Here is a 26,858-nt window from a genome sequence, read left to right as displayed (position 1 = left end):
ATGACTGAAACCAGCCCACCGAGGGAACAATGCGCTGGGAGGAACCACCCGTTGGTAGGCAGCTCTGAACACCACATCCAGAACACCCTGGATTTTGTTGAGAAGGTGAGAGATGTCATTATGGAGGCAGATGAAACCATGGTCTCGTACGACGTTACATCTCTCTTCACTTGCATCCCGGTCATAGAAGCATTGGAGGTACTACTTCACATACAAGGGTCAGTTCTACAGGCAGAAACATAGGTGTGCCATGGGCTCCCCAGTTTCACCCATCGTGGCCAATTTGTACATGGAAGAAGTGGAAAAGATGGCTTTGCTATCCTACCCTGGAACACCACCAAGCCATTGGTTCAGATATGTGGATGACACCTGGGTGAAAATCAAATCTCAGGACGTACTACATTTCATGGATCACATTAACTCGGTGGACTGACACATCAAATTCACCAGGGAGGATATGAAAAGGGGCAGGTTAGCCTTCTTAGACTGTGAGATTTCCATTAGTAATGGGAGACATCTAAAAGCTGACGTGTACCATAAACCTACACATACGGATCAGTATTTAAGGTTTGACTCTCATCATCCACTGGAATACAAACTGGGTGTCATTAGGACGCTACAACACAGAGCGAACACCATCCCCACAGACACAGCGGCCAGGGAGGCAGAAGAACGGCACATCAAGAAAGCCCTGAGTAAATGTGGTTATCCCAGCTGGACTTCTGTCAAAGCGGGAAAGGCATCTAAAGAAAGCTCCAGCTAATCCAGGAGAGAAGGACAACCACTGCCCAAGCAAAAACCTGTAGTGATCCCATATGTGTCAAGAGTATCAGAGCAGTTGAGACACATTTTTTCTAAACACCAGGTCTCTGTGGCTTTTAAAGCCCAAAACACACTGCGCCAAAAATTGGTCCACCCCAAGGATCGGGTCCCCCAACACAAACAGAGTAACATAGTGTACGCTGTTAAGTGCCAGGAGGATTGCCAGGATTTATACATCGGGGAAACCAAACAACCTCTGGCGAAGCGGATGGCACAACACAGAAGAGCTACCTCGTCAGGCCAGGACTCTACGGTCTATTTACACCTACAGACCAGTGGACACTCTTTCAATGATGAGGATGTACACGTCCTGGACAGAGAGGAACGCTGGTTTGAGCGCGGAGTCAAGGAGGCCATTTACGTGAAAAGGGAAAGACCATCTCTGAATAGAGGAGGGGGCCTAAGGGTACATCTTTCGCCATCTTACAATGTTGTGATAGCAGCCATTCCCCAACTCTCCGTGAATGGTAGTCATGGCCATTGATCAGTGGTCTTTGATCAATGGGTTTTGGTCAGTGGTTGTTGATCAACGGTCATGAGAATTTGCATAATTATGATTAAGGAACTGACCTCCCAGCCCATTGTTCCTTCAGTGGGCTGGTTTCAGTCATTATGCAAATGTACTCTTTATAAGATTTGGAGAACCCTGCAGTCAGCTGAGACTGAAGAAGTCACTTGGATGAGTGACGAAACGTTTCTCCCACAAAACGCTACGTTCAGATGAACAGAATCAACTTTTGGAGATAGAAAAATATAGTTTTTCATATAAACTTGATTATTGTCTGTAGTAGGGCTGCCGCAAATGATTATTTTCATAGTCGACTAGTCATCAATTATTTTTGCGATTAGTCGACTAATCAGATCATGTATCCATTGGACATAAAACATACGGCTTATTGCACCAGCATTCATCTGCTCTTATATAACTATAATTAGCTTACTGCTTGAAGTGTTTAAAGTATGTGCTAACTAAAAATAAAGACAAGATAATAGATTAGACTTTTAATGAAATTTGAAAATTGTCTCAGTGGTTTAATAAATTAAGTTGTCTGCTCTTTGCTCCCTAAAATTTAACAGGACATTGGAGTAAATTCTCGACCATCTCAAACTTCTGTTTAATCAGTTTTCTGTTTGACGTTTATTCAGATGTGTAAAATCTATAACTTTAATCTCAGCCAAACCGAATTACTCCGGAACAAATAAAACACTGAAAAAAGCCAAACAATAACATTTTTAGGTTATCTAAGTGACTTATATATCATGTTTAACCTGAGTAGCAAAACGATGTGCCGGGTGTTCGCTGTTCTCCACGGATCTAGTGAGCCTTACCCCAGCTAGCTATCAAGCTGGTGGGTAACAGACGTCTCCGAAAACGTCGGTGCACTTTTGCAAATATGTGGTGTCTTGATAAACTGAGCAGATGTTTGAGGTCTCGCAAAACAAACTCGGGATCTCGCAAAAGTTTTGCGAGATCCCGAGATAGTTTTGCGAGATCTCGCAAAAGTCCGTCTTAATTTTTTTTTCTCCCATGTCCCCTGCGGGGCTCCGTACTCTCGCACTTTTTTTCGAAGAGGGGGAAGGGGCGGTAGTAGTAGTAGGCGCACTCAGTAGCACAGGAACAGAGCTCAATTTTTTTTTAGGTGTTGTTGGTCAATATTCCAAAATACAAACAAAGGCTGAAACAGGAAGTTCCGGTTCAGAGGAAGGTCGCGCGCTGGACGGATCAATCGGTGGCCGCGTTACAGGACGCACTCGATGACGCAGACTGGGGCATGTTCAGAAACAGCTCCGATGATGATGTCAACGTGTTTACGGAAGCGGTTGTGGGATTCATCGGGAAACAAGCGGATGATACCGTGGAGACAAAGACTATCACAACGTTTCCCAACCAGAAGCCGTGGGTGGATAAAACCATCCACGACGCTCTGAGATCCCGCACCGCTGCCTACAACACGGGACTCACGACGGGGGACATGGACCCGTACAAAGCCGCGTCATATAACGTGCGGAGGGCGGTGAAAGAGGCGAAGCAGCGCTACGGGAGGAAACTAGAGTCACAACTCCAACAGAGTGACTCTAGGAGCCTGTGGCGGGGACTAAGGACAATAACGGACTATAAAGCACCAACAACCGGTATGACGAACGCGGCCGTGACTCTGGCAGGCGAGCTGAACACTATCTATGCTCGCTTCGAGGCTGCAGCTAAGGACTCCAACAATGCTAGTGCTAGCGGCGCTAACGGCTGCAGACAGGAAGATACTGCCAGCACCGGAAACGTGCTCGTCATCTCCGATCATGAAGTAAGGAGAGCCTTCAAAAGAGTGAACACCAGGAAAGCAGCAGGACCAGACGGCATCCCAGGTCGTATCCTAAGAGACTGTGCATACCAGCTAGCTCCTGTGTTCACTGAGATATTCAACATTTCTTTATCTCAGTCGGTGATCCCCACATGCTTCAAAGAGTCCATCATTGTTCCTGTCCCGAAGAAACCTCACCCTGCTTCTCTCAATGACTATCGCCCTGTAGCCCTCATCTCAGTAGTGATGAAGTGTTTTGAATGCCTGGTCAGAGACTTCATCATTTCTTCACTACCAGACACACTGGACCCACTACAGTTCGCTTACCATCCAAATCGTTCCACAGACGATGCAATCTCTCATCTCCTCCACACATCACTCACTCACTTGGACACTAGAAGGGGGAATTATGTTAAAATGCTCTTCATAGACTACAGCTCTGCATTTAACACCATAATTCCCTCCACACTCACCACCAAGCTGGAGCATCTGGGACTCAGCTCATCTATGTGTCAGTGGATCTCCAACTTCCTAACTGGCAGACCACAGGCAGTAAGGATGGGCGGACATGTCTCAGCCTCCACCACTCTCAGCACTGGAGCCCCCCAGGGGTGTGTTCTGAGCCCCCTGCTGTACTCTTTGTACACACATGACTGTGTGGCCACTACCAGCTCCACCACCATCATCAAGTTTGCTGACGACACCGTCGTGGTGGGCCTGATCTCTGATAACAACGAGACGGCCTACCTGAAGGAGATTAGGAATCTGGAGAACTGGTGCCAGAGGAACAACCTCCTTCTAAACGTCAGTAAGACAAAGGAGCTGATAGTGGACTTCAGCACTAAGCAGGAGAGGAACTACCAGACCCCTGTCATCAACGAGTGCCCAGTGGAGAGAGTGGACAGCTTCAAATACCTCGGAGTTCACATCACGCAGGACCTGTCATGGTCCTGTCACATCAACACCGTGGTGAAAAAGGCCCGTCAGCGTCTCTACCACCTCAGACGCTTGAGAGACTTCCAACTGCCCTCCAAGGTGCTCAGGAACTTTTACTCATGCACCATAGAGAGCATCCTGACGGGAAAACATCTTAACCTGGTTCGGGAACAGCACCATGCAGGACAGACGAGCTCTACAGAGGGTTGTGCGATCAGCTGAGCGCACCATCCGCTCCGAGCTCCCTGACCTGCACTCAATCTACAGCAGGCGGTGCTGGACCAAGGCCAGGAAGATCGTGAAGGACCTCAGCCATCCCAACAACAGACTGTTCTCTCTGTTGAGGTCAGGAAAGCGATTCCGCTCCCTGAAGACCAACACAGAGAGACTGAGGAGGAGCTTCTTCCCGCAGGCGATACGGTCTCTCAATCACACCACCACACAATACTGACCCACACATATGGTTCTTACACACACACTGGACATTCTGGACATTGTTTTCACTTCATCACTTAAATCACTTTAAGCATATTTGCACTGCACAAGACATAATGTGGATTGCACAACACTGGACATTATATTCTTCATTTCCAGTTAATACTTGTGCAGCTGCTGTTATTGTGTATATATTTATTTATATTTCTTCATACATTCTTATATAGTTCTATATTGTGTATTTTGTTGTACAGTTATTTTATTTTCAACTTTAATTTATATATTTTATCTTATTCTTTCCCAGTTAAATTTACCCTTCATTCTAATTTGTGTTGTACAGTTATTTCATTTTCAACTTTAATTTATATATTTTATCTTATTCTTTCCCAGTTAAATTTACCCTTCATTCTAATTTGTGTTGTACGGTTATTTCATTTTCAACTTTAATTTATATATTTTATCTTATTCTTTCCCAGTTAAATTTACCCTTCATTCTAATTTGTGTTGTACAGTTATTTCATTTTTAACCTTAATTTATATTTTATTCCTTCCTAGTTAAATTTACCCTTTTTAATTTTTCATATTTATTTCCTATCTTATTCATAGCCTTTTCCTTTTTTGTTTTCTTTAGGTCACGAGCAGTTGTCCAAGCATTTCACTACATGTCGTACTGTGTATGACTGTGTACGTGACAAATAAAATTTGAATTTGATTTGAAATAGTTAAAAGTTGAAATGTGAATAGTTGATTTTTGTATTATATGATTTATTTATTACATTTTATGTGGAGTGAATAAATAAAAGTATATTTACGGTGGCCCCTACAGACAAAGCACATACAAACTTCAAATCACGTACAAACCCTGAAGCACGTACAAACTCCAAAACACGCAAAAACTCCAAAACACGTAAAAACACGTACAAACCCCGAAGCATGTACAAACTCCAAAACACGTAAAAACTCAGAAGCACATAAAAACTCAAAACACGTACAAAAGACAACAGAAGTGCTAAAGGATGCTAGGGGCAGTGTTGAACTTTTGTTACCTAGCGGCTACACAAGCCAGCAAGTACCAACGACCGTATTTTGTGTGTGGTAATAACAGGTAAATGAACATTTTTTTAAATCTTTTTTTTATTTGACTATATATGAATTCTTGTGTATAAATACACAAACAATACACATATGCTTTCATGCTTTCAATTGTGTAATTTAAGGGATCCAGGTAGCTCTGTTTTGTAAGAGTTTGTACGTGTTTTGTCTCTAGGGGCCACCGCATATATTTATATATAAACATTTATAAATAAAACCATTTTTTTTTACATTAGTAATTCCTTTTGTGCATAATTTTATATTATTGTTAATAACAAATTAATTAAAGCAACAAAACAACCTGAAGAGCCGGTTCGGAGCCGAAAGAGCCGGTTCTCTAAAAAGAGCCGGAAATCCCATCACTACTGGACACCACCTGCATGAGGTGTTTTAGGCATGTCCTGGAGGTAGGAGGCCCCAGGACAAACTGAGGGCTCGGTGGAGAGATTACATTTCACAGTTGGCTTGGAAATAACTCAGTTTTCCCCCAGATGAGCTGGAAGAGGTGGCTGGCAAAAGGGAGGTCTAAGTTTCTCTCCTTAGATTGACCAAACCCATGACCTTGAACCTGGATATATAGGACAGGGAGGATAAATAAAAGGATGTTACATTAAACCAGTGGTTCCCAAACCTTTTTTATTTATTTTTTTGCTAGGCCCCTGTTTGTTTTACAAGAAAATCTTCGCAGCCCCCCGGCACAAACACATCCTCAAACCACACACAGCCATTTATTGTTTTCAAACTCCACTGCAGTTTCTTTCACACCTCAAACCTTTAAAAAACCAAAAGCAAACAAATAAAAGTAAACTACAATAAATTACAGGTTGGAACAAAATAAACTAATACCATCTTTATTTTAAGCGTAGTTGTTTCTTTCCCCCTTTGTAAGAATAATTTTTCAAAACATGCCTCTGTGCAAAGTGGGTTTAAAAACATAAAACGTGATTTGGACAGGGGAAATGGGTTTTGGTTTAGACACAAATACATATGATTTAAAAAAAATCTTCTTGTGATCACACATACTTCTTTTTGTGCCTCTAAAACATCCTTGTTTGTCTTTCCAGAACAGACATATGATGTCGTAACTGTCGGAGCACCGGCCTCTCACTGCCAGGGTTTCTAAAAATGGCGTTCTGAGGAAGCTCATCCAGAAGTTTGAGGAAGCAAAGAAACAGTAAGTTGAGAGTAAAGTCGGGCGTCACATTAGGGCTGGGCGATATGGCCTAAAATCCATATCGCGGTATAATTTGAAGCACGTGCGGTAACGATATATATCGCGAAATATTCTTTTCTTCTGTATAACATATTTTCCACACTATATGGCACACTTAAATAATTTTCTCAAAAATCGAAAGTGTGCCTATGTATGAATTCTGGTTGTGCTTACTGACCTCAAACCGATTTTGGCCTGCAGAAATCTGTTAAAAACTGTTTTAGTACTACTTTGGTAAGCTGCACTGCTTGATGGATTGTCAGAGCATTACGGCTGCCGTAGTGAGGAGCTTCTTAAATGTTGGTTTAGTGTAAGCTCAGCTTTTTAACTAATGTAAGAAGTGTTATAACTGACTCGTTTTTAATACCTAAATCTGGCCTCAGTGCACAAACCTAAATGAATCGGTACATATGAAAGCTATACTAGCTATAGTTTTCAACTGCAGGCACAATCTATGTAAGATTCTGGTTACCTTATTTGGTAAGGAATGTTCACTTCCTGCCCTTTGTGGGCTCACCATGTAAATGGTGGACTGTTAAAGAGGTTAAGCCATATACGAGGTTGAGGGGAGATGACCCTTTTATGACTAGAGATGCGGTTAAAACGTTTGTAAGCAGGAAGTCACGTATACAGACACACATACACTCTCTCTCACTCACACACACACACACAGTGCCTTAGCTTTTACCACACAACATATGAGGTTTACAATGGGCGGTTGTGTAACTGTTTTCATTCAATAAAAGGCTGGAGTTGGAGTTGTCTGAGTTTGGGTGTAGAGCTTGCAACTCTGAGAATCCGACCAGGCTTCCCCTGCACAAGTAAAAACCAATTGAGCTCTGATTGTCTTACTTTGTTCTGAGTCAGCGAGGGCTGAAACCTAACTGTGTGGTTAAGGTGTTTTAATGCAGCGGTCCCCAACCGCCGGGCCACGGACCGTCGTTTGGTCGAGAGATGAGGCTCGGGTGTGAAATGTATGGTTTTCAGAGTTTGTATTGTTTTTTATCGTTATTTTGTTATCGTTTTTATCGTTAACTCTGTTTTCCTGGGTCTTTCACGTTTGTTATGAATAAATCTTCTTTTTTTCGGTACCGGTACTAGTTTTATTTTGTTGTATTTATCTGTGACACCTTAAAGGCCGGTCCGTGAAAATATCGTCGGGCATAAACCGGTCCGTGGCGCAAAAAAGGTTGGGGACCGCTGTTTTAATGTATATAGAAGAGACTGACGTTTATATGTTATGGAGTTATTTATAGGACTTGTTCCAAATCTGAATATGTCTATGATGTGTTATATCAGCCCGTTCTCACTCCCGAGGCGTAACATGTCGACGTTTTGTCACGTCCTGCGGCGTTCCTGAGGAACGCGAAAGGAGACCTTCGGCGTTCTTATGGTATGCGGCGGGCTATGGCTGGAATCCAGTGCAATGACGCTCCCACGGTAATAGACGTTCCAGCCCTGTATTCCAGCCCTAAACCTAACCTTATCCCTAGTCCTGACCATAACCTTATTCCTGACCGTAACCAGGACTTTAATGACGTTAAATAGCGTGTTTCTAAGCGATTTGAAGAAAAAGAGCAAACATGTGTAGATTCAGTCCAGACGGTTCTCATATTTCCTCTTTTTTCCGAGGTCGTCATTTAGGAACGTGGTGGGTAGCCGAAAACGTAATATGGTGACGATTTGTCACCTAGCGTAAAATGTTACGCTTTGGGAGTGAGAACGTGTTGGTTATATTGTAGTGGTTTTCTTATGGGGAGGGTTATGTTTTCCTTTGGTTTGCTGACCCCCAGACTTGGTCTATTCCAGATGCTCACCTGAATCAGGTAGAGTATAACAGGAAGCCATTTGCTTTTCAGAAGGGTTGGATTCTTTGCTGTATCACCATGTGTTCTCATTAATAAAGTACATTTTACTCCAGTCTCGTGCTATTTTAGTGGAAGTGACCCATGACCGTCGGCCAAAACTGACAATATGACTATTTACAGTCTGAGTAATACTGTAATTTTCTGCTGCTCATTCCTGTGCAATATCCCATCTGACCTCCCGTCATATTTCTTTTCAAGATTTTCTTATTTAATCACTAGTGTACATATATTTATATTTATAGATACATATATATTTAGTCATCTTTTCTCTTTTACCACGTCTCTCTAATATTTTGCTCCTTACTATTTTTCTATTTTTTATTTTATTTTATTATATTTTATTATATTTTCTTCTACTGTACCATGCTGCTGAGTGACTGCTGCTCGTCAAACACATTTCATTGCAATGTTGACCCTGTGCTAACTTGCATATGACAAATAAAACTGAAAACTGATAAAACTGAAAACAGTAAAGGCAAAGGGAACACATCAAGTAAGGATTTCACACTCCCACTCACAACGGCACTTTCAAAGCATAAAGCCAAATATTTCAAAATTTCATTTTGAGGCATTTTAAAAATGAATGTGTTTGAGTTTCATTGCTCCAAAGCAATGTTTTCATATAAGCAAGATAACAACCAGTTTGCAACCATGTAAGTACAGTCCTCTATTGTGAACAGACGTGTTGGCAATCTGTCTGCGTTTATAAATTAGACAACAGTTATTTGCAGATCTTCATCAATCTGCCTGAGAGTGATTGCAGTCGGTCTGAGTTGGACTGCAACTGTTTTGAGTCAGGTTGCCTCCAAGGAGGCAGTTTATTATTTTCCTTTCCTAGTTGGAGAGATGGCTGTTGTTTTGTTTTTACTGTAGTGTGCTGGGCCATTAATGGCTCAGGGGCTGCAGCGTATCCGCGCCAACACCTAAGGCCAACGTGGAATCACCGGTCAGACTAACATAAAGAAAAAATCTTAAATTACACATTTGTATTCATTAAGTCACAGACAATGAAAACAAGCAGAAATCAAGATGTAATATTTTTATAATTTTATTGATGTTAAATTAAAGTTCCAGCTTAGTTATGTCGTCAGTGCAAGTCACTTCAATCTGTATAGCACCAAAGGAAACAATGGTGTTTTCAAGGTGCTTCACACTGTAAGGTAACAACTTACAGTATTAAAAAGAAAACCCCAAAAGAACAAACCCCTCTGAGCAAGCACGAGGCGACAGTGGGAAGGAAAAACTCCCTTTTAAGAGGAAGAAACCTTCGACAGAACCAGGCTCAGGGCGGGGTGGCCATCTGCCGCGACCATTCCTGGGGATTTCAAAAATGACTTGATCTGATCTAAATGTAAAACTAGCTAATTTAAAGCGTCCAGTGAGTTTTAGAAAATATTTTGCTGTTGATATCACGATGTCACTATAAAGTAGAAACTTTGTTTCTTCCCTTACACCTCCCAAAAAATGCACGCACCGATGAGAAGCACTTAGATATGCAACTTGGTTCTGTGAATATCTTTCTTTTGAAAGTTTTAACAATATCTTCATCAAGATCTTGGAAGTTTAATTGCCAGAATGTCACAATAACCGCTGCATGCTTCCATCTTTTACAGAGGGATTTGAAAACCCTCTCGCTGAGTTTCTTGAACTTCTCTGGGGGGATTTTGTCGTATCCGGCCCTGATTTCAGTCCAGATTTTCATGGTAAGCCGGTTGGAGATAGCTTCAGCACTTTCAATGCTGAAGACTGTGCCTGAATTTTTTGCAACCTGGGAAATCAGTCCTTTCACAAAGATTTCCACTGAAAGTCTGCATCTTTCTTTCTTTTCATATGATTCCAGTCTATCAGTAACTGTTACTGCCAACAGGTGTTCTTGGAATACTGAAGTAGTTATGATATTAAATATTGGTTGTTCCATTAAATTCATTGAATCCTCCTCCCCACTCCTCCCCATTTCCAATGATATTAGTGACAATTTATGTAATTTGTCACAAATATCAGTGAAAATGACATTAGCAATGCAGTCAAAATAATTCTGCAAATAATTGGAGATGGGGTGCCCCCGGCCTCTCGGCCTGGGGCTCGGTCACTCAGGCACAGCTGGCTGCCGGCGGAGCTCACGGGCGCGTCACTGCAACTCCCCCTGGCTTCTGCTCCGCGGCTGCTGGGCGAGCCCTCATCTGGGACTCTCCTCAGCTCTTACTGGAACAGTGGCGCGGCTGCCCCTCTGTTGGTCTTCCATGGTCTCTTGTGTTCTGGGGGCCTCTGGATGTCTGGAGTTTTGATCTCCTCCATACCCGCTTCACACCCTGGAGGACGGGGCTGTGGCCCCCCCCACACTCCCTAGCAGATCATTACATGGAGAAACCTTTGGAATGCAAGCATGCTGATCCACACAGGTATGCACACAGGTGTACACATGGGTATTCACAGACGCGGACTAAAGCTTTCTTGGCTGCTGCCTCAAAGCACACTGTGCGCTGTCTATCTTGCGTGCTGCACAATATCATTTATTATTTAGTAACTATTGATATCTATGACTAGCTAGTTTATTGTGATGGTGCTTTGTTTTCTCTATTATTATGTTGCTCTTTGTTGTTTGCTGTCTCCTCTGTTTGTTTGTTTTTTTGTTTTTTTTTTGTTTTTCTCCATACAGGTGACCCAGGAGTTTTTTTGTTTTGTTTTGTTTTTTTTTTCTCTTTTTTTTTTTTTCTCTTTTTTTTTTTCTCTCTCTTCCCCCCCCCCTTCTCACCGTCTCTTCTCCCCTTTGGTTTTCTTTCTTTCTCTCCCCCTCTTTCTCTCATTCATTCCCCCTGTCCTATTTATTAAAAAAATAAATAAATTAAAAATTAAAAAAAATTAATTAAAAAAAAAAAAAAAAGACAAAGGATGAACTGAAGCTCTGCCATCACGTAATGTCGCATACTGCTGTTTCTGATGTCATTTAAAAGAAAAAAAAAATAAATAAAAAATAATTCTGCACTTTTCGGTCTAAATGCAAATCCATCCCCTTGAATTTGTCCAAGAGTAGATCCAACAAACGTTTTTGGTGAGAATGAGGGCACTTTAAAAGTTTACCAAGCTTTGAAAGCACAGCCTGAATTAATGTCTCTAACCATCTTTCAAAGTCTAAGGTTTTTTCAGGTGGCTCACAGTCTACAGAAGATCTGTGATTCTGTATCTTTTTATATGACTCCGTTTGACTTATGTTTGTTAACGGTGGGATGCTGGCTTCATGTTCAACACAGGATTTCTGCTGCTGGGGATCTGGAATTGGATTGTTTTCTGGTTTTGCAGCACTGTGTTGGTCAGCATTTTGACAGCGTTCTTCTGTGTTAGCTGTTTCTTGGCTGTTAGCATCTATATTCTGTGCTGTATCAAACTCCTGCTCAGCAGAATCGTCCAAAAATTTCACACGTGACGAAAACGTTTTGCCAGTGGTGGTGTGGACAGAACAGTTTTCATGTACAGGGGAGTTCTGGGAAGACCTCAGTGGTGATACTGCTACTGACTGTTCACACAGGTCCATTACGTCCTCTACAAAACCTACAAGCCGCTTAGCGGTGAAGCAATCCGGATAGCCTGAGGTAAGCTCTTCCCTCTGGTTGTTCGAAAAACTACTGAACAAGTTATTCAAGAGGGATACCAAAGCATGCACTGTAGAATTATCCTGAACTGTTTTATCATTTGTCATTGTGTTACAGTTTGAGCTTGCCATTTCACTTTTTTGTTTTTTATGTCTAAAATGTTGTTTTGTGTTAAACTCCGTGTTTGAACGTTTAAAGCGCTGCTGTCCCGCTGTGTGAATGCGTTTCAACTGAACAGCCAGGTCTATATATAAGGTCGGTTTTAAGGTTTCTTTGTAACGTCAGGTGACGTTACAAAGAAACGTCACCAGTCAAAGGATGACACTCAGATTTCTGGACTCACGAGTTCATAGAACATTAATGTTATGAAACATTGAGATAAGTCTTAAAACTATATTGTATACTTATTATTTATTTACTTTAATCAGATTTGACTGGTATTTTTAAACATTAAGTTTTTGTTCCTTCAACTATTGTATTTAAGCTTATGACTCACTCACAGTATGTTTATATAACTGTCTAAAAAACGGTGAGGATGTGGCCGCAGTGGCTGAGAAGCAAGAACTTTGCTTTTTCTTTTTTTTAATTGGGAAGCATAAATGAACATACCAGAAAACCCTGCACAAAGGAGCCATATTTGTTTTTTGTGTGTGCATAAGATGAAGCTTTAGTATTATTACACATATGATAATGATGTTAGCATGCAACACACAAACTCAAGTGGTGTTGCCAAGATAGTTGCTGACTGGCAAGAAACTTCTAGAAGAAATCTGGTGACAGTCCAAAGCACAAATGAACATGTTTAATACTCGTGCAAGACCCTGTGGGAAGGTGCCAGATTGCTGTATTTTGTGTGAATCAGGAAAAGTGCACAGTGACGACTAAAGCTTATAAAACATCTCTCTCCTTATGTGTGCATATATGAGAAAGAAAATTCTGCCAAAGCAACTTTAGCTTCTTGCAAGCATCAGCACACAAAGGATGCTAACACAAAGCTAGCCAAGAACCAAGAGTGATTTTAAAGTTAGCAAACAAGCTAACTAACCGAGCTAAAAAGGCTGCTATGTTCGGTTAAAAGGAACGCAGCTGGTGTTAAATCTAGAAATTTGCTGTTTATCTTCCTGCCGATATAACGCAGTTGTAAGTCTGTCTGCTGCTACTGCTTTTCTCCGGCACACAGCGACGTTTTCACGTTACCAAGGGAGAAGGGTCCCTTGGTATTGACTTTACATGTAAGCCTGACGCTCTGCCCGCCTCTATCGCGTTCGGTGTGAACACACCGTTAGTATGGAAGCTTCCTTCCACCCGAAATGTTTCCTTATCTGTGTCCAGATTTTAATTGTATGAGAGACTACAGGATTTTTAAAGTCATGTTTAGGGATAGGGAGAGCTGAATAGATCATAGCTTCTAATGAGGAGGGGTAGCAGCTTTCATTCTCCATCGTTGTCCAGTCGGCCCCCTTAGTCCGCAACCAAAACGACATGGAACGAACATTACATGACCAATAATACAGACGGAAGCATGGTAACCCCATCGAATCATCTCGATTTTAAACCTCCGTTAACATCTCACCATGGGATCCAGAGCGTCCAGATTACTCAGAGAAGAGGAAATTGAAGAAATTAAGAAGGAAACTGGCTTTTCCCACAGGAAGATCACTCGCCTGTACAGACGTTTCACCAGCCTGGATAAAGGGGAAAACGGCACCCTCAGTCGAGAAGATTTCCAGAGAATCCCCGAGTTGGCCATCAACCCTCTGGGAGATATAATCATCAACGCATTCTTTCCTGAGGGAGAGGACCAGGTAAATTTCCGGGGCTTCATGCGGACCCTGGCTCACTTCAGACCAATCGAAGACAACGAGAAGAACAAGAACCCCTCAGCTACAGAGCCCCTGAACAGCAGGACAAACAAGCTGCTTTTTGCTTTCCGTCTGTATGACCTGGACAGAGATGACAAGATCTCCCGAGATGAGCTCCTGCAGGTCTTGCGGATGATGGTTACAGACTTACAACTGCGTTATATCGGCAGGAAGATAAACAGCAAATTTCTAGATTTAACACCAGCTGCGTTCCTTTTAACCGAACATAGCAGCCTTTTAGCTCGGTTAGTTAGCTTGTTTGCTAACTTTAATAGAGAGTCTTGGAGAGCTTGCGCAAGACGCCTTAGCGAATCATCTCGATTTTTTTTTTCTCAAATCTCTTTATTTGGTTTTCCAGTGTTCTTTATCATAAAGGCAATTAAGATTCAAATATAAATGATTACATATATGTAATAGAAATTAAACAAAGAAAAAAAAAAAAAAAAAAAAAGGCAACAACAAACAACATTGGACAGAGGATGCTATTTATCGAACTAACAATGAGGCTCAGTGACCATTTATATCTGTACAGTATTGAAGAAATCTATAAAAGGTTGCCAGGTTGAATGGAATTCCTCCAACCTCCCCTTTAGTAGGAGTTTAATTCTTTCCAGCTGCAAGTGTCTCAATACATCTTGTATTAACGCTGATGTGGTAGGAGGCACCTTTTGTTTCCAATTTAGTAGAATCAAACGGCGTGCCAGCAGCGTCACAAAACGTATCACATTATTTTGGGTGGCTGATAGGTCTACAACAACCGGCTTCACTCCAAATAAAGCACAGATTGGGTCTGGCTTAAGTGGTTTTTTTAGAATTTTAGACAAGATATGAAAGACATTATTCCAATATGTTGTCATACAGGGACAATTCCAAAACATATGCGCCAGTGAAGCAGGTTGCTGTTTACATCTTTCGCACGACGAGTTTACATTGGGGAACATTTTTGACAGTTTCAACTTTGATAAATGGAGTCTATGTAACACTTTAAACTGTAAGAGTCCATGACGAATGCAAACAGAGGTAGAGTGTACATTTTCCTGGGCTTTTGTCCATTGATTGTCTGTAATTCTTGTACCAAGGTCACACTGCCAGGCCTCTTTCAGGTAGTCCAGTGTGACAGTTCCCTCCAGTTGTGACAAGGCGTTGTGAATTTTTGTTATTAGTCCTTTCTTGAGTGGATCAAACTGAAATAAGTTATCTAAAGCAGAGTCTGGGGGCCGACCTGGAAAAGACGGAAAAAGCTTCCTTACAAAGCTTCTGATCTGTAAGTATTTGAAAAAGTCATTACTGTGCAAGTCAAATTTTTCTTGCAGTTGCCGGAATGTGGGAAAAACCTTGTTGATGAATAAATCCTTTATTGAGTGCAGCCCCTTGTGGTTCCATTGGAGAAATGAAATGTTTTGAAAGTGATGGTGTGAATGATGCGTTGTTCATGAGTGGAGTTACGGTGTGTTCACACCGAACGCGATGGGCGCGTGAAAAAAGCCCCAAACGCCCCTAACTTGACGCGTGCACATTCGCACCTCTACGCGTGTCCAAGAAAAAATCCATCGCGCCCCAAAATATCATATTTTAACGCGCGTGAACCGGAAATGTGGGAGGGATGTGGGAGGAAGTTTTGCAAAGACCGGTATCTTTGCAAGATGGCAGGTGTCGAGCTAGCGCTTGAGGGGAGAGTCTCCCTTCTCTATTTACTGTGGAGAGCAGAGCAGCGGCGTAAAAGACGCCCTCGCCGTACCTGGGTCCATCAGGTCCTCGAGACGCGTGAGCAGTTTGGTGAGTTTCACCATTTGCTACAGGAGCTGCGCCTGGATGACGGCAGATTCCAGCGATATCATCGTCTGTCACTCGGCCAGTTTTGAGGACCTGCTTTCCCCGCGTCGGTCCCAGAATTGCCCGCCCTAGACACCAATTACAGGCGCTCAATCCCACCAGCAGAGCGCCTGTCCATCTGCCTGAGGTTAGTAAAAGTGTTTAATACGGTAGTCATTTATTGATACCTGCGCTAATATATGCTAAACCATCCATTTATACACTGCTAACATGGATGTGCTATGCTATCAGTGAATGCTGTCGGCGTTTACTGATAGCATAGCACATCCCTGTTAGCAGTGTATACTAACATGGATGTGCTATGCTAACAGTGAATGCTCTCGGTGTTTACCGATAGCAAACTGGTACGAGACGACTTCATAATATTTGTAGTGATACTCAGACAGGTCTCATCAAGTCCCGATTTAATTCGATTTATGCTGTTTATCAGTGTTTGAATGAGTAACATGGCTGTGGTGTCATAGGTATGCTCTCGGTGTTTGCTGATAATCAAACTTGTACTAGGACCAATGTGGGTTAATCTTTGTAGTGATACTCACATCCTTTTGTCATTTAGACCTGGTTTTAATTCGGGGATAGTTGAATATTTGTTTATGATCACGGCAGATTGTTCTAGATTATATCAAATATATATCATGTAATTATCCTTATAATTACAAAATGTTTATGTAAGATTTATATTTTGTAATTTCTATAATGTATTTTGTAACTGCAGTACACATAATACTCATTTTAAAACACTGTTGTCCAGGTTCCTTGCCACCCGGGGACTCCTTCAGGACCAATCGCGTTTCAGTTTTCGAGTCGGTGTCCACGGTGAGCCATATCATCCCCCCAGTAGCGACGGCCATCTGGGACTGTCTAGTGGACGATTTCATGGCTGTGCCTTCAACTGAAGACTGGCGGTCCATCGCAGAGGGATTCCAGGAGCGCTGGAACTTCCCTCTCTGCTGTGGAGCTCTGGATGGGAAGCACGTCCAGACGAAGGCACCCCCCAACTCAGGATCCATGTTCCACAACTACAAGGGAACTTTTTCCATTGTTCTCCTTGCGGTTGTGGATGCAGAGCATCGCTTCCGCATCATTGATGTTGGGGGGTACGGGAGGACCAGCGACGGTGGTATTCTGGCCAACTCCACCTTTGGTCAGGCTCTTCGGGCTGGGACTCTCCATCTGCCCTCCTGACCAGCCTCTACCTGGTGGAGAACACCGTGGAGCCCAGCCCCATGTCTTTGTGGCTGATGAAAGCGTTCCCGCTGCGGCGTGAGCTCATGAGACCTTTTCCCTGGACGCCTCCTCCTCTTTAGAGAAGAGGGTCTTTAACTATCGCCTTTCCAGGGCCAGGATGATAGTGGAGGGTGCCTTCGGTATCCTCTCCTCACAGTGGAGGTTGTATCGGCGCGCCATAGAACTCCGTCCTGAAATTGCGGAGAAGTGTGTGAAGGCAACGTGTGTTCTCCACAACTTTCTGCGCTGTGTGGACGAGAGAGGGGCACCTGCTGTGAGAGGTGTGGCGCCTGCTGTGGTGAAGCCGTTGCAAGACCTGGGTCGTATGCAGCAAACAACTCCTCCAGAGAGGCTGTCTGGTGAGGGAGAAGTTCATGGCTCACTTCTCGGCAGAGGGAGCTGTGTCTTGGCAACCAAAGTACAACCTTCAAATCACGTACAAACTCCGAAGCACGTACAAACTCCAAAACACGAAAAATCTCCAAAACACGTAAAAACCCGTACAAACCCCGAAGCAGTACAAACTCCAAAACACGTAAAAACTCAGACAGAAGCACATAAAACTCAAAACACGTACAAAAGACACACGAAGTGCTAAAGGATGCTAGGGCACGTGTTGACTTTTGTTACCTAGCGGCTACACAAGCCGCAAGTACCAACGACCTATTTTGTGTGTGGTATAACAGTAAATGAACATTTTTTAAATCTTTTTTTTTATTTGACTATATATGATCTTTGTGTATAAATACACAACAATACACATATGCTTTCATGCTTTCATTGTGTATTAAGGGATCCAGGTTAGCTCTGTTTTGTAAGGTTTGTACGTGTTTTGTCTCTAGGGGCCACCGCATATATTTATTAATAACATTTATAAATAAAACCATTTTTTTTTACATTAGTAATTCCTTTGTGCATAATTTTATATTATTGTTAATAACAAATTAATTAAGCAACAAAACAACCTGAAGAGCCGTTCGGAGCCGAAAGAGCCGGTTCTCTAAAAAGAGCCGGAAATCCCATCACTACTGGACACCACCTGCATGAGGTGTTTTAGGCATGTCCTGGAGTAGGAGGCCCCAGGACAAACTGAGGCTCGGTGGAGAGATTCATTTCCACAGTTGGCTTGGACATAATTCACGTTTTCCCCCAGATGAGCTGGAAGAGGTGGCTGGCAAAAGGGAGGTCTAAGTTTCTCTCCTTAGATTGACCAAACCCATGACCTTGAACCTGGATATATAGGACAGGGAGGATAAATAAAAGGATGTTACATTATAAACCGTGGTTCCCAAACCTTTTTTATTTATTTTTTTGCTAGGCCCCTGTTTGTTTTACAAGAAAATCTTCGCAGCCCCCCGGCACAAACACATCCTCAAACACACACAGCCATTTATTGTTTTCAAACTCCACTGCAGTTTCTTTCACACCTCAAACCTTTAAAAAACCAAAAGCAAACAATAAAAGTAAACTCAATAAATTACAGGTTGGAACAAAAATAAACTAATACCATCTTATTTTAAGCGTGTGTTTCTTTCCCCCTTTGTAAGAATATTTTCAAAACATCGCCTCTGTGCAAAGTGGGTTTAAAACATAAAAACGTGATTTGGGAAGGAAATGGGTTTTGGTTTAGACACAAATACATATGATTTAAAAAAATCTTCTTGTGATCACACATACTTCTTTTTTGTGCCTCTAAAACATCCTGTGTCTTTCCAACACAGACATTGATGTGTAACTGTCGGAGCACCGGCCTCTCACTGCCAGGGTTTTCTAAAAATGGCGTTCTGAGGAAGCTCATCCAGAAGTTTGAGGAAGCAAAGAAACAGTAAGTTGAGAGTAAAGTCGGGCGTATCAGGGCGTGGGCGATATGGCCTAAATCCATATCGCGGTATAATTTGAAGCACTCGTGCGGTAACGATTATATCGCGAAATATTCTTTTCTTCTGTATAACTATTTTCCACACTATATGGCACACTTAAATAATTTTCTCAAAATCGAAGTGTGCCTATGTATGAATTCTGGTTTGCTTACTGACCTCAAACCGATTTGGCTCAGAAATCTGTTTAAAAACTGTTTTAGTACTACTTTGGTAGCTGCACTGCTTGAGGATTGTCAGAGCATTACGGCTGCCGTAGTGAGGACTTCTTAAATGTTGGTTTAGTGTAAGCTCAGCTTTTTAACTAATGTAAGAAGTGTTATAACTGACTCGTTTTTAATACCTATCTGGCTCCGTGCACAACACCTAAATATTCGGTACATATGAAAGCTATACTACTTAGTTTTCAATGCAGGCACAATCTATGTAGATTCTGGTTACCTTATTTGGTTAGGAATGTTTACTTCCTGCCCTTTGTGGGCTCACCATGTAAATGGTGGACTGTTAAAGAGGTTAAGCCATATACGAGGTTGAGGGGAGAGACCCTTTTATGACTAGAGATGGCGGTTAAAACGTTTGTAAGCAGGAAGTCCACGTATACAGACACCCACACACTCTCTCTCACTCACACACACACACACACAGTGCCTTAGCTTTTACCACACAACATATGAGGTTTACAATGGGCGGTTGTGTAACTGTTTTCATTCATAAAAGGCTGGGTTGGAGTTGTCTGAGTTTGGGTGTAGAGCTTGCAACTCTGAGAATCCGACCAGGCTTCCCCTGCACAGTAAAAACTTGAGCTCTGATTGTCTTACTTTGTTCTGAGTCAGCGAGGGCTGAAACCTAACTGTGTGGTTAAGGTGTTTTAATGCAGCGGTCCCCAACGCCGGGCCACGGACCGTCGGTTTGGTCGACGAGAGATGAGGCTCGGGTGTGAAATGTATGGTTTTCAGAGTTTGTATCGTTTTTTATCGTTATTTTGTTATCGTTTTTATCGTTAACTCTGTTTTCCTGGGTCTTTCACGTTTGTTATGAATAAATCTTCTTTTTTTCGGTACCGGTACTAGTTTTATTTTGTTGTATTATCTGTGACACCTTAAAGGCCGGTCCGTGAAAATATCGGGGCATAAAAACCGGTCCGTGGCGCCAAAAAAGTGTGGGGACCGCTGTTTTAATGTATATAGAATGCAGACTGCGTTTATATGTTATGGAGTTATTTATAGGACTTGTTCCAAATCTGAATTGTCTATGATGTGTATATCAGCCCTTCTCACTCCCGAGGCGTAACATGTCGACGTTTTGTCACGTCTGCGGCGTTCCTGAGGAACGCGAAAGGAGACCTTCGCGTTCTTATGGTATGCGGCGGGCTATGGCTGGAATCCAGTGCAATGACGCTCCCACGGTAATAGACGTTCCAGCCCTGTTTCCAGCCCTAAACCTAACCTTACCTTCCCTAAGTCCTGACCATACACTATTCCTGACCGTACCAGGACTTTAATGACGTTAAATAGCGTGTTTCTAAGCGATTTGAGAAAAAGAAAAACATGTGTGATCAGTTCAGCCGGTTCTCATATTTCCTCTTTTTTCCGAGGTCGTCATTTGAACTGGTGGGTAGCCGAAAACGTATATGGTGACGATTTGTCACCTAGCGTAAAATTTACGCTTTGGGAGGAGAACGTGTTTTATATTGTAGTGGTTTTCTTATGGGGAGGGTTATGTTTTCCTTTGGTTTGCTGACCCCCAGACTTGGTCTATTCCAGATGCTCACCTGATCAGTAGGTTAACAGGAAGCATTTGCTTTTCAGAAGGGTTGGATTCTTTGCTGTATCACCAGTGTTTCATTAATAAAGTACTTTTACTCCAGTCTCGTGCTATTTTATGGGAAGTGACCCTGACCGTCGGCCAAAACTGACAATATGACTATTTACAGTCTGAGTAATACTGTAATTTTCTGCTGCCTCTCCTGTGCAATATCCCATCTGACCTCCCGTCATATTTCTTTTCAGATTTTCTTATTTAATCACTAGTGTACATATATTTATATTTTAGATACATATATATTTAGTCATCTTTTCTCTTTTACCACGTCTCTCTATATTTTGCTCCTTACTATTTTCTATTTTTTATTTTATTTATTATATTATTATATTTTCTTCTACTGTACCATGCTGCTGAGTGACTGCTGCTCGTCAAAACACTTTCATTGCAATGTGACCCTGTGCTAACTTGCATATGACAAATAAAACTGAAAACTGATAAAACTGAAAACAGTATAAAGGCAAAGGGAACACATCAAGTAGGATTTCACACTCCCACTCACAACGGCACTTTCAAAGCATAAAGCCAAATATTTCAAAATTTCATTTTGAGGCATTTTAAAATGAATGTGTTTTGAGTTTCATTGCTCCCAAGCAATGTTTTCATATAAGCCAGATAAACAACCAGTTTGCAACCATGTAAGTACAGTCCTCTATTGTGAACAGACGTGTGGCAATCTGTCTGCGTTTATAAATTAGACAACAGTTATTTGCAGATCTTCATCAATCTGCCTGGAGTGATTGCAGTCGGTCTGAGTTGGACTGCAACTGTTTTGAGTCAGGTTGCCTCAAGGAGGCAGTTTTATTTTCCTTTCGTAGTTGGAGAGATGGCTGTTGTTTGTTTTTTACTGTAGTGTGCTGGGCCATTAATGGCTCAGGGGCTGCAGCTATCCGCGCCAACACCTAGGCCAACGTGGAATCACCGGTCAGCTAACATAAAGAAAAATCTAATTACACATTTGTATTCATTAAGTCACAGACAATGAAAACAAGCAGAAATCAAGATGTAATATTTTTATAATTTTATTGATGTTAATTAAGTTCCAGCTGTTATGTCGTCAGTGCAAGTCACTTCAATCTGTATAGCACCAAAGGAAACATGGTGTTTTCAAGGTGCTTCACACTGTAAGGTAACAACTTACAGTATTAAAAAGAAAAACCCCACAAAGAACAAACCCTCCGAGCCAGCACGAGGCGACGTGGAAGGAAAAACTCCCTTTTAAGAGGAAGAAACCTTCGACAGAACCAGGCTCAGGGCGGGGTGGCCATCTGCCGCGGCCCATTCCTGGGGATTTCAAAATGACTTGATCTGATCTAAATGTAAAACTAGCTAATTTAAAGCGTCCAGTGAGTTTTAGAAATATTTGTCTGTTGATATCCACGATGTCACTCTAAAGTAGAAACTTTGTTTCTTCCCCTACACCTCCCAAAAAATGCACGCACCGATGAGAAGCACTTAGTATGCAACTTGGTTCTGTGAATATCTTTCTTTGAAGTTTTAACAATATCTTCATCAAGATCTTTGAAGTTTAATTGCCAGAATGTCACAATAACCGCTGCATGCTTCCATCTTTTACAGAGGGATTTGAAAACCCTCTCGCTGAGTTTCTTGAACTTCTCTGGGGGGATTTTGTCGTATCCGGCCCTGATTCAGTCCAGATTTTCATGGTAAGCCGGTTGGAGATAGCTTCAGCACTTTCAATGCTGAAGACGTGCCTGAATTTTTTGCAACCTGGGAAATCAGTCCTTTCACAAAGATTTCCACTGAAGTCTGCATCTTCTTTCTTTTCATATGATTCCAGTCTCTCAGTAACTGTTACGCCAACAGGTGTTCTTGGAATACGCGAAGTAGTTATGATATTAAATATGGTTGTTCCATTAAATTCATTGAATCCTCCTCCCCACTCCTCCCCATTTCCAATGATATTAGTGACAATTTATGTAATTGTCACAAATATCAGTGAAAATGCATTAGCAATGCAGTCAAAATAATTCTGCAAATAATTGGAGATGGGGTGCCCCGGCCTCTCGCCTGGGGCTCGGTCACTCAGGCACAGCTGGCTGCGGCGGGAGCTCCCGGGCGCGTCACTGCAACTCCCCCTGGTTCTGCTCCGCGGCTGCTGGGCGCGCCCTCATCTGGGACTCTCCTCAGCTCTTACTGGAACAGTGGCGCGCGCTGCCCCTCTGTTGGTCTTCCTGTCTCTTGTGTTCGGGGGCCTCTGGATGTCTGGAGTTTTGATCTCCTCCATACCCGCTTCACACCCTGGGGACGGGGGCTGTGCCCCCCCACACTCCCTAGCAGATCATTACATGGAGAAACCTTTGGAATGCAAGCATGCTGATCCACACAGGTATGCACACAGTGTACACATGGGTATTACAGACGCGGACTAAAGCTCTTGGCTGCTGCCTCAAGCACACTGTGCGCTGTCTATCTTGCGTGCTGCCACAATATCATTTATTATTTAGTAACTATTGATATCTATGACTAGCTACGTTTATTGTGATGGTGCTTTGTTTTCCTATTATTATGTTGCTCTTTGTTGTTGCTGTCTCCTCTGTTTGTTTGTTTTTTTGTTTTTTTTTGTTTTTCTCCCCTAAGGTGGCCCAGGTAGTTTTTTTGTTTTTTTTTGTTTTTTTTTCTCTTTTTTTTTTTCTCTTTTTTTTTTTTTCTCTCTTTCCCCCCCCCCTTCTCACCGTCTCCTTCTCCCCTTTGGTTTTCTTTCTTTCTCTCCCCCTCTTTTCTCTCATTCATTCCCCTGTCCTATTTATTAAAAAATAAAAAAAATTAAAAAAGTAAAAAAAATTAATTAAAAAAAAAAAAAAGACAAAGGTGAAACTGAAGCTCTGCCATCACGTAATGTCGCATACTGCTGTTTCTGATGTCATTTAAAAGAAAAAAAAAATAAATAAATAATTCTGCACTTTTCGGTCTAATGCAAATCCATCCCCTTGGATTGTCCAAGAGTAGATCCACAAACGTTTTTGGTGAGATGAGGGCACTTTAAAAGTTTACAAGCTTTGAAAGCACAGCCTGAATTAATGTCTCTAACCATCTTTCAAAGTCTAAGGTTTTTTCAGGTGGCTCACAGTCTACAGAAAGATCTGTGTTCTGTATCTTTTTATATGACTCCGTTTGACTTATGTTGTTAACGGTGGGATGCTGGCTTCATGTTCAACACAGGATTTCTGCTGCTGGGGATCTGGAATTGGGATTGTTTTCTGGTTTTGCAGCACTGTGTTGGTCAGCATTTTGACAGCGTTCTTCTGTGTGGCTGTTCTTTGGCTGTTAGCATCTATATTGTGCTGTATCAAACTCCTGCTCAGCAGAATCGTCCAAAAATTTCACACGTGACGAAAACGTTTTGCCAGTGGTGGTGTGGACAGAACAGTTTTCATGTACAGGGGAGTTCTGGGAAGACCTCAGTGGTGATACTGCTACTGACTGTTCACACAGGTCCATTACGTCTCTACAAAACCTACAAGCCGCTTAGCGGTGTGAAGACATCCGGATAGCCTGAGGTAAGCTCTTCCCTCTGGTTGTTCGAAAAACTACTGAACAAGTTATTCAAGAGGGATACCAAGCATGCACTGTAGAATTATCCTGAAACTGTTTTATCATTTGTCATTGTGTTACAGTTTTGAGCTTGCCATTTCACTTTTTTGTTTTTTATGTCTAAAATGTTGTTTTGTGTTAAACTCCGTGTTTGAACGTTTAAAGCGCTGCGGTCCCGCTGTGTGAATGCGTTTCAAACTGAACAGCCAGGTCTATATATAGGTCGGTTTAAGGTTTCTTTGTAACGTCAGGTGACGTTACAAAGAAACGTCACCAGTCAAGGATGCACTCAGATTTCTGGACTCACGAGTTCATGAACATTAATGTTATGAAACATTGAGATAAGTCTTAAAACTAATTGTATACTTATTATTATTTACTTTAATCAGATTTGACTGGTATTTTTAACAATTAAGTTTTTTTTCCTTCAACTATTGTATTTTAGCTTATGACCACTCCAGTCTGTTTATATAACTGTCTAAAAAACAGTGAGGATGTGGCCGCAGTGGCTGAGAAGCAGAACTTTGCTCTTTTTTTTAATTGGGAAGCATAAATGAACATACCAGAAAAACCCTGCACAAAGGAGCCATATTTGTTTTTTGTGTGTGCATAAGATGAAGCTTTAGTATTATTACTCTGATATGATTGTTAGCATGGCAACACACAAACTCAAGTGGTGTTGCCAAGATAGTTGCTACTGGCAAGAAAACTTCTAGAAGAAATCTGGTGCAGTCCCAAAGCACAAATGAACATGTTTAATATCGTGCAAGGACCCTGTGGGAAGGTGCCAGATTGCTTATTTTGTGGAATGCAGGAAAAGTGCACCGTGACGACTAAAGCTTATAAAACATCTCTCTCTTATGTGTGCATATATGAGAAAGAAAATTCTGCCAAAGCAACTTTAGCTTCTTGCAAGCATCAGCACACAAGGATGCTAACACAAAGCTAGCCAAGAACCAAGAGTGATTTTAAAGTTAGCAAACAAGCTAACTAACCGAGTAAAAAGGCTGTCTGTTCGTTAAAGGAACGCAGCTGGTGTTAAATCTGAAATTGCTGTTTATTCTGCCTGATATACGCAGTTGTAAGTCTGTCTGCTGCTACTGCTTTTTCTCCGGCACACAGCGAGTTTTCACGTTACCAAGGGAGAAGGGTCCCTTGGTATTGACTTTAAATGTAAGCCTGACGCTCTGCCCGCCTCTATCGCGTTCGGTGTGAACACACCGTTAGTAGTTGGAAGCTTCCTTCCACCCGAAATGTTTTCCTTATCTGTGTCCCGATTTTAATTGTATGAAGACTCACAGGATTTTTAAGTCATGTTTAGGGATAGGGAGAGCTGAATAGATCATAGCTTCTATGGGAGGGGTAGCAGCTTTCATTCTCCATCGTGTTCCGTCGGCCCCCTTAGTCCGCACCAAAACGACATGGAACGAACATTACATGACCAATAATACAGACGGAAGCATGGTACCCCATCGATCATCTCGATTTTAAACCTCCGTTAACATCACACCATGGGATCCAGAGCGTCCAGATTACTCAGAGAAGAGGAAATTGAAGAAATTAAGAAGGAAACTGGCTTTTCCCACAGGAAGATCACTCGCCTGTACAGACGTTTCACCAGCCTGGATAAGGGGAAAACGGCACCCTCAGTCGAGAAGATTTCCAGAGAATCCCCGAGTTGGCCATCAACCTCTTGGGATTAATCATCAACGCATTCTTTCCTGAGGGAGAGGACACAGGTAAATTTCCGGGGCTTCATGCGGACCCTGGCTCACTTCAGACCAATCGAAGACAACGAGAGAAGAACAAGAACCCCTCCAGCTACAGCGCCCCTGAACAGCAGGACAACAAGCTGCTTTTGCTTTCCGTCTGTATGACCTGGACAGAGATGACAAGATCTCCCGAGATGAGCTCCTGCAGGTCTTGCGGATGATGTTACAGACTTACAACTGCGTTATATCGGCAGGAAGATAAACACAAATTTCTAGATTTAACACCAGCTGCGTTCTTTTAACCGAACATAGCAGCCTTTTAGCTCGGTTAGTTAGCTTGTTTGCTAACTTTAATAGAGAGTCTTGGGAGCTTGCGCAAGACGCCTTAGCGAATCATCTCGATTTTTTTTTTCTCAAATCTCTTATTTGGTTTTCCAGTGTTCTTTATCATAAAGGCAATTAAGATTCAAATATAAATGATTACATATATGTAATGAAATTAAACAAAGTAAAAAAAAAAAAAAAAAAAGGCAACAACAAACAACATTGGACAGAGGATGCTATTTATCGAACTAACAATGAGGCTCAGTGACCATTTATATCTGTCAGTATTGAAGAAATCTATAAAAGGTTGCCAGGTTTGATGGATTCCTCCAACCTCCCCTTTAGTAGGAGTTTATTCTTTCCAGCTGCAAGTGTCTCCTACATCTTGTATTAACGC

At 42.1% G+C, this 26,858-nt stretch overlaps 1 protein-coding gene and 1 pseudogene across 1 annotated transcript; both read left to right on the top strand.

The window, feature by feature from the left end:
* Window positions 1-12,691: 12,691 nt before the first annotated feature.
* Window positions 12,692-14,508, top strand: LOC120720411 (calcineurin B homologous protein 1-like). The gene has a single exon (XM_040010073.1). It carries the CDS (start codon window positions 13,825-13,827, stop codon window positions 14,506-14,508), a length of 684 nt encoding a protein of 227 aa, XP_039866007.1. The 5' UTR covers window positions 12,692-13,824.
* Window positions 14,509-25,904: 11,396 nt separating this feature from the next.
* Window positions 25,905-26,399, top strand: LOC120720410 (annotated as a pseudogene).
* Window positions 26,400-26,858: the final 459 nt, after the last annotated feature.

This window comes from Simochromis diagramma, unplaced genomic scaffold (assembly GCF_900408965.1).
Source record: "Simochromis diagramma unplaced genomic scaffold, fSimDia1.1 OVJJ01000582.1, whole genome shotgun sequence".
Lineage (NCBI taxonomy): Eukaryota > Metazoa > Chordata > Actinopteri > Cichliformes > Cichlidae > Simochromis > Simochromis diagramma.
The sequence above is the reverse complement of the archived record's forward strand: the minus strand, read 5'-3'. Positions and strand labels throughout refer to the sequence as shown.

Excerpts from the sequence above, each read along its gene's own strand:
- LOC120720411 (XM_040010073.1), top strand. The coding sequence starts at position 13,825 with ATGGGATCCAGAGCGTCCAGATTACTCAGAGAAGAGGAAATTGAAGAA.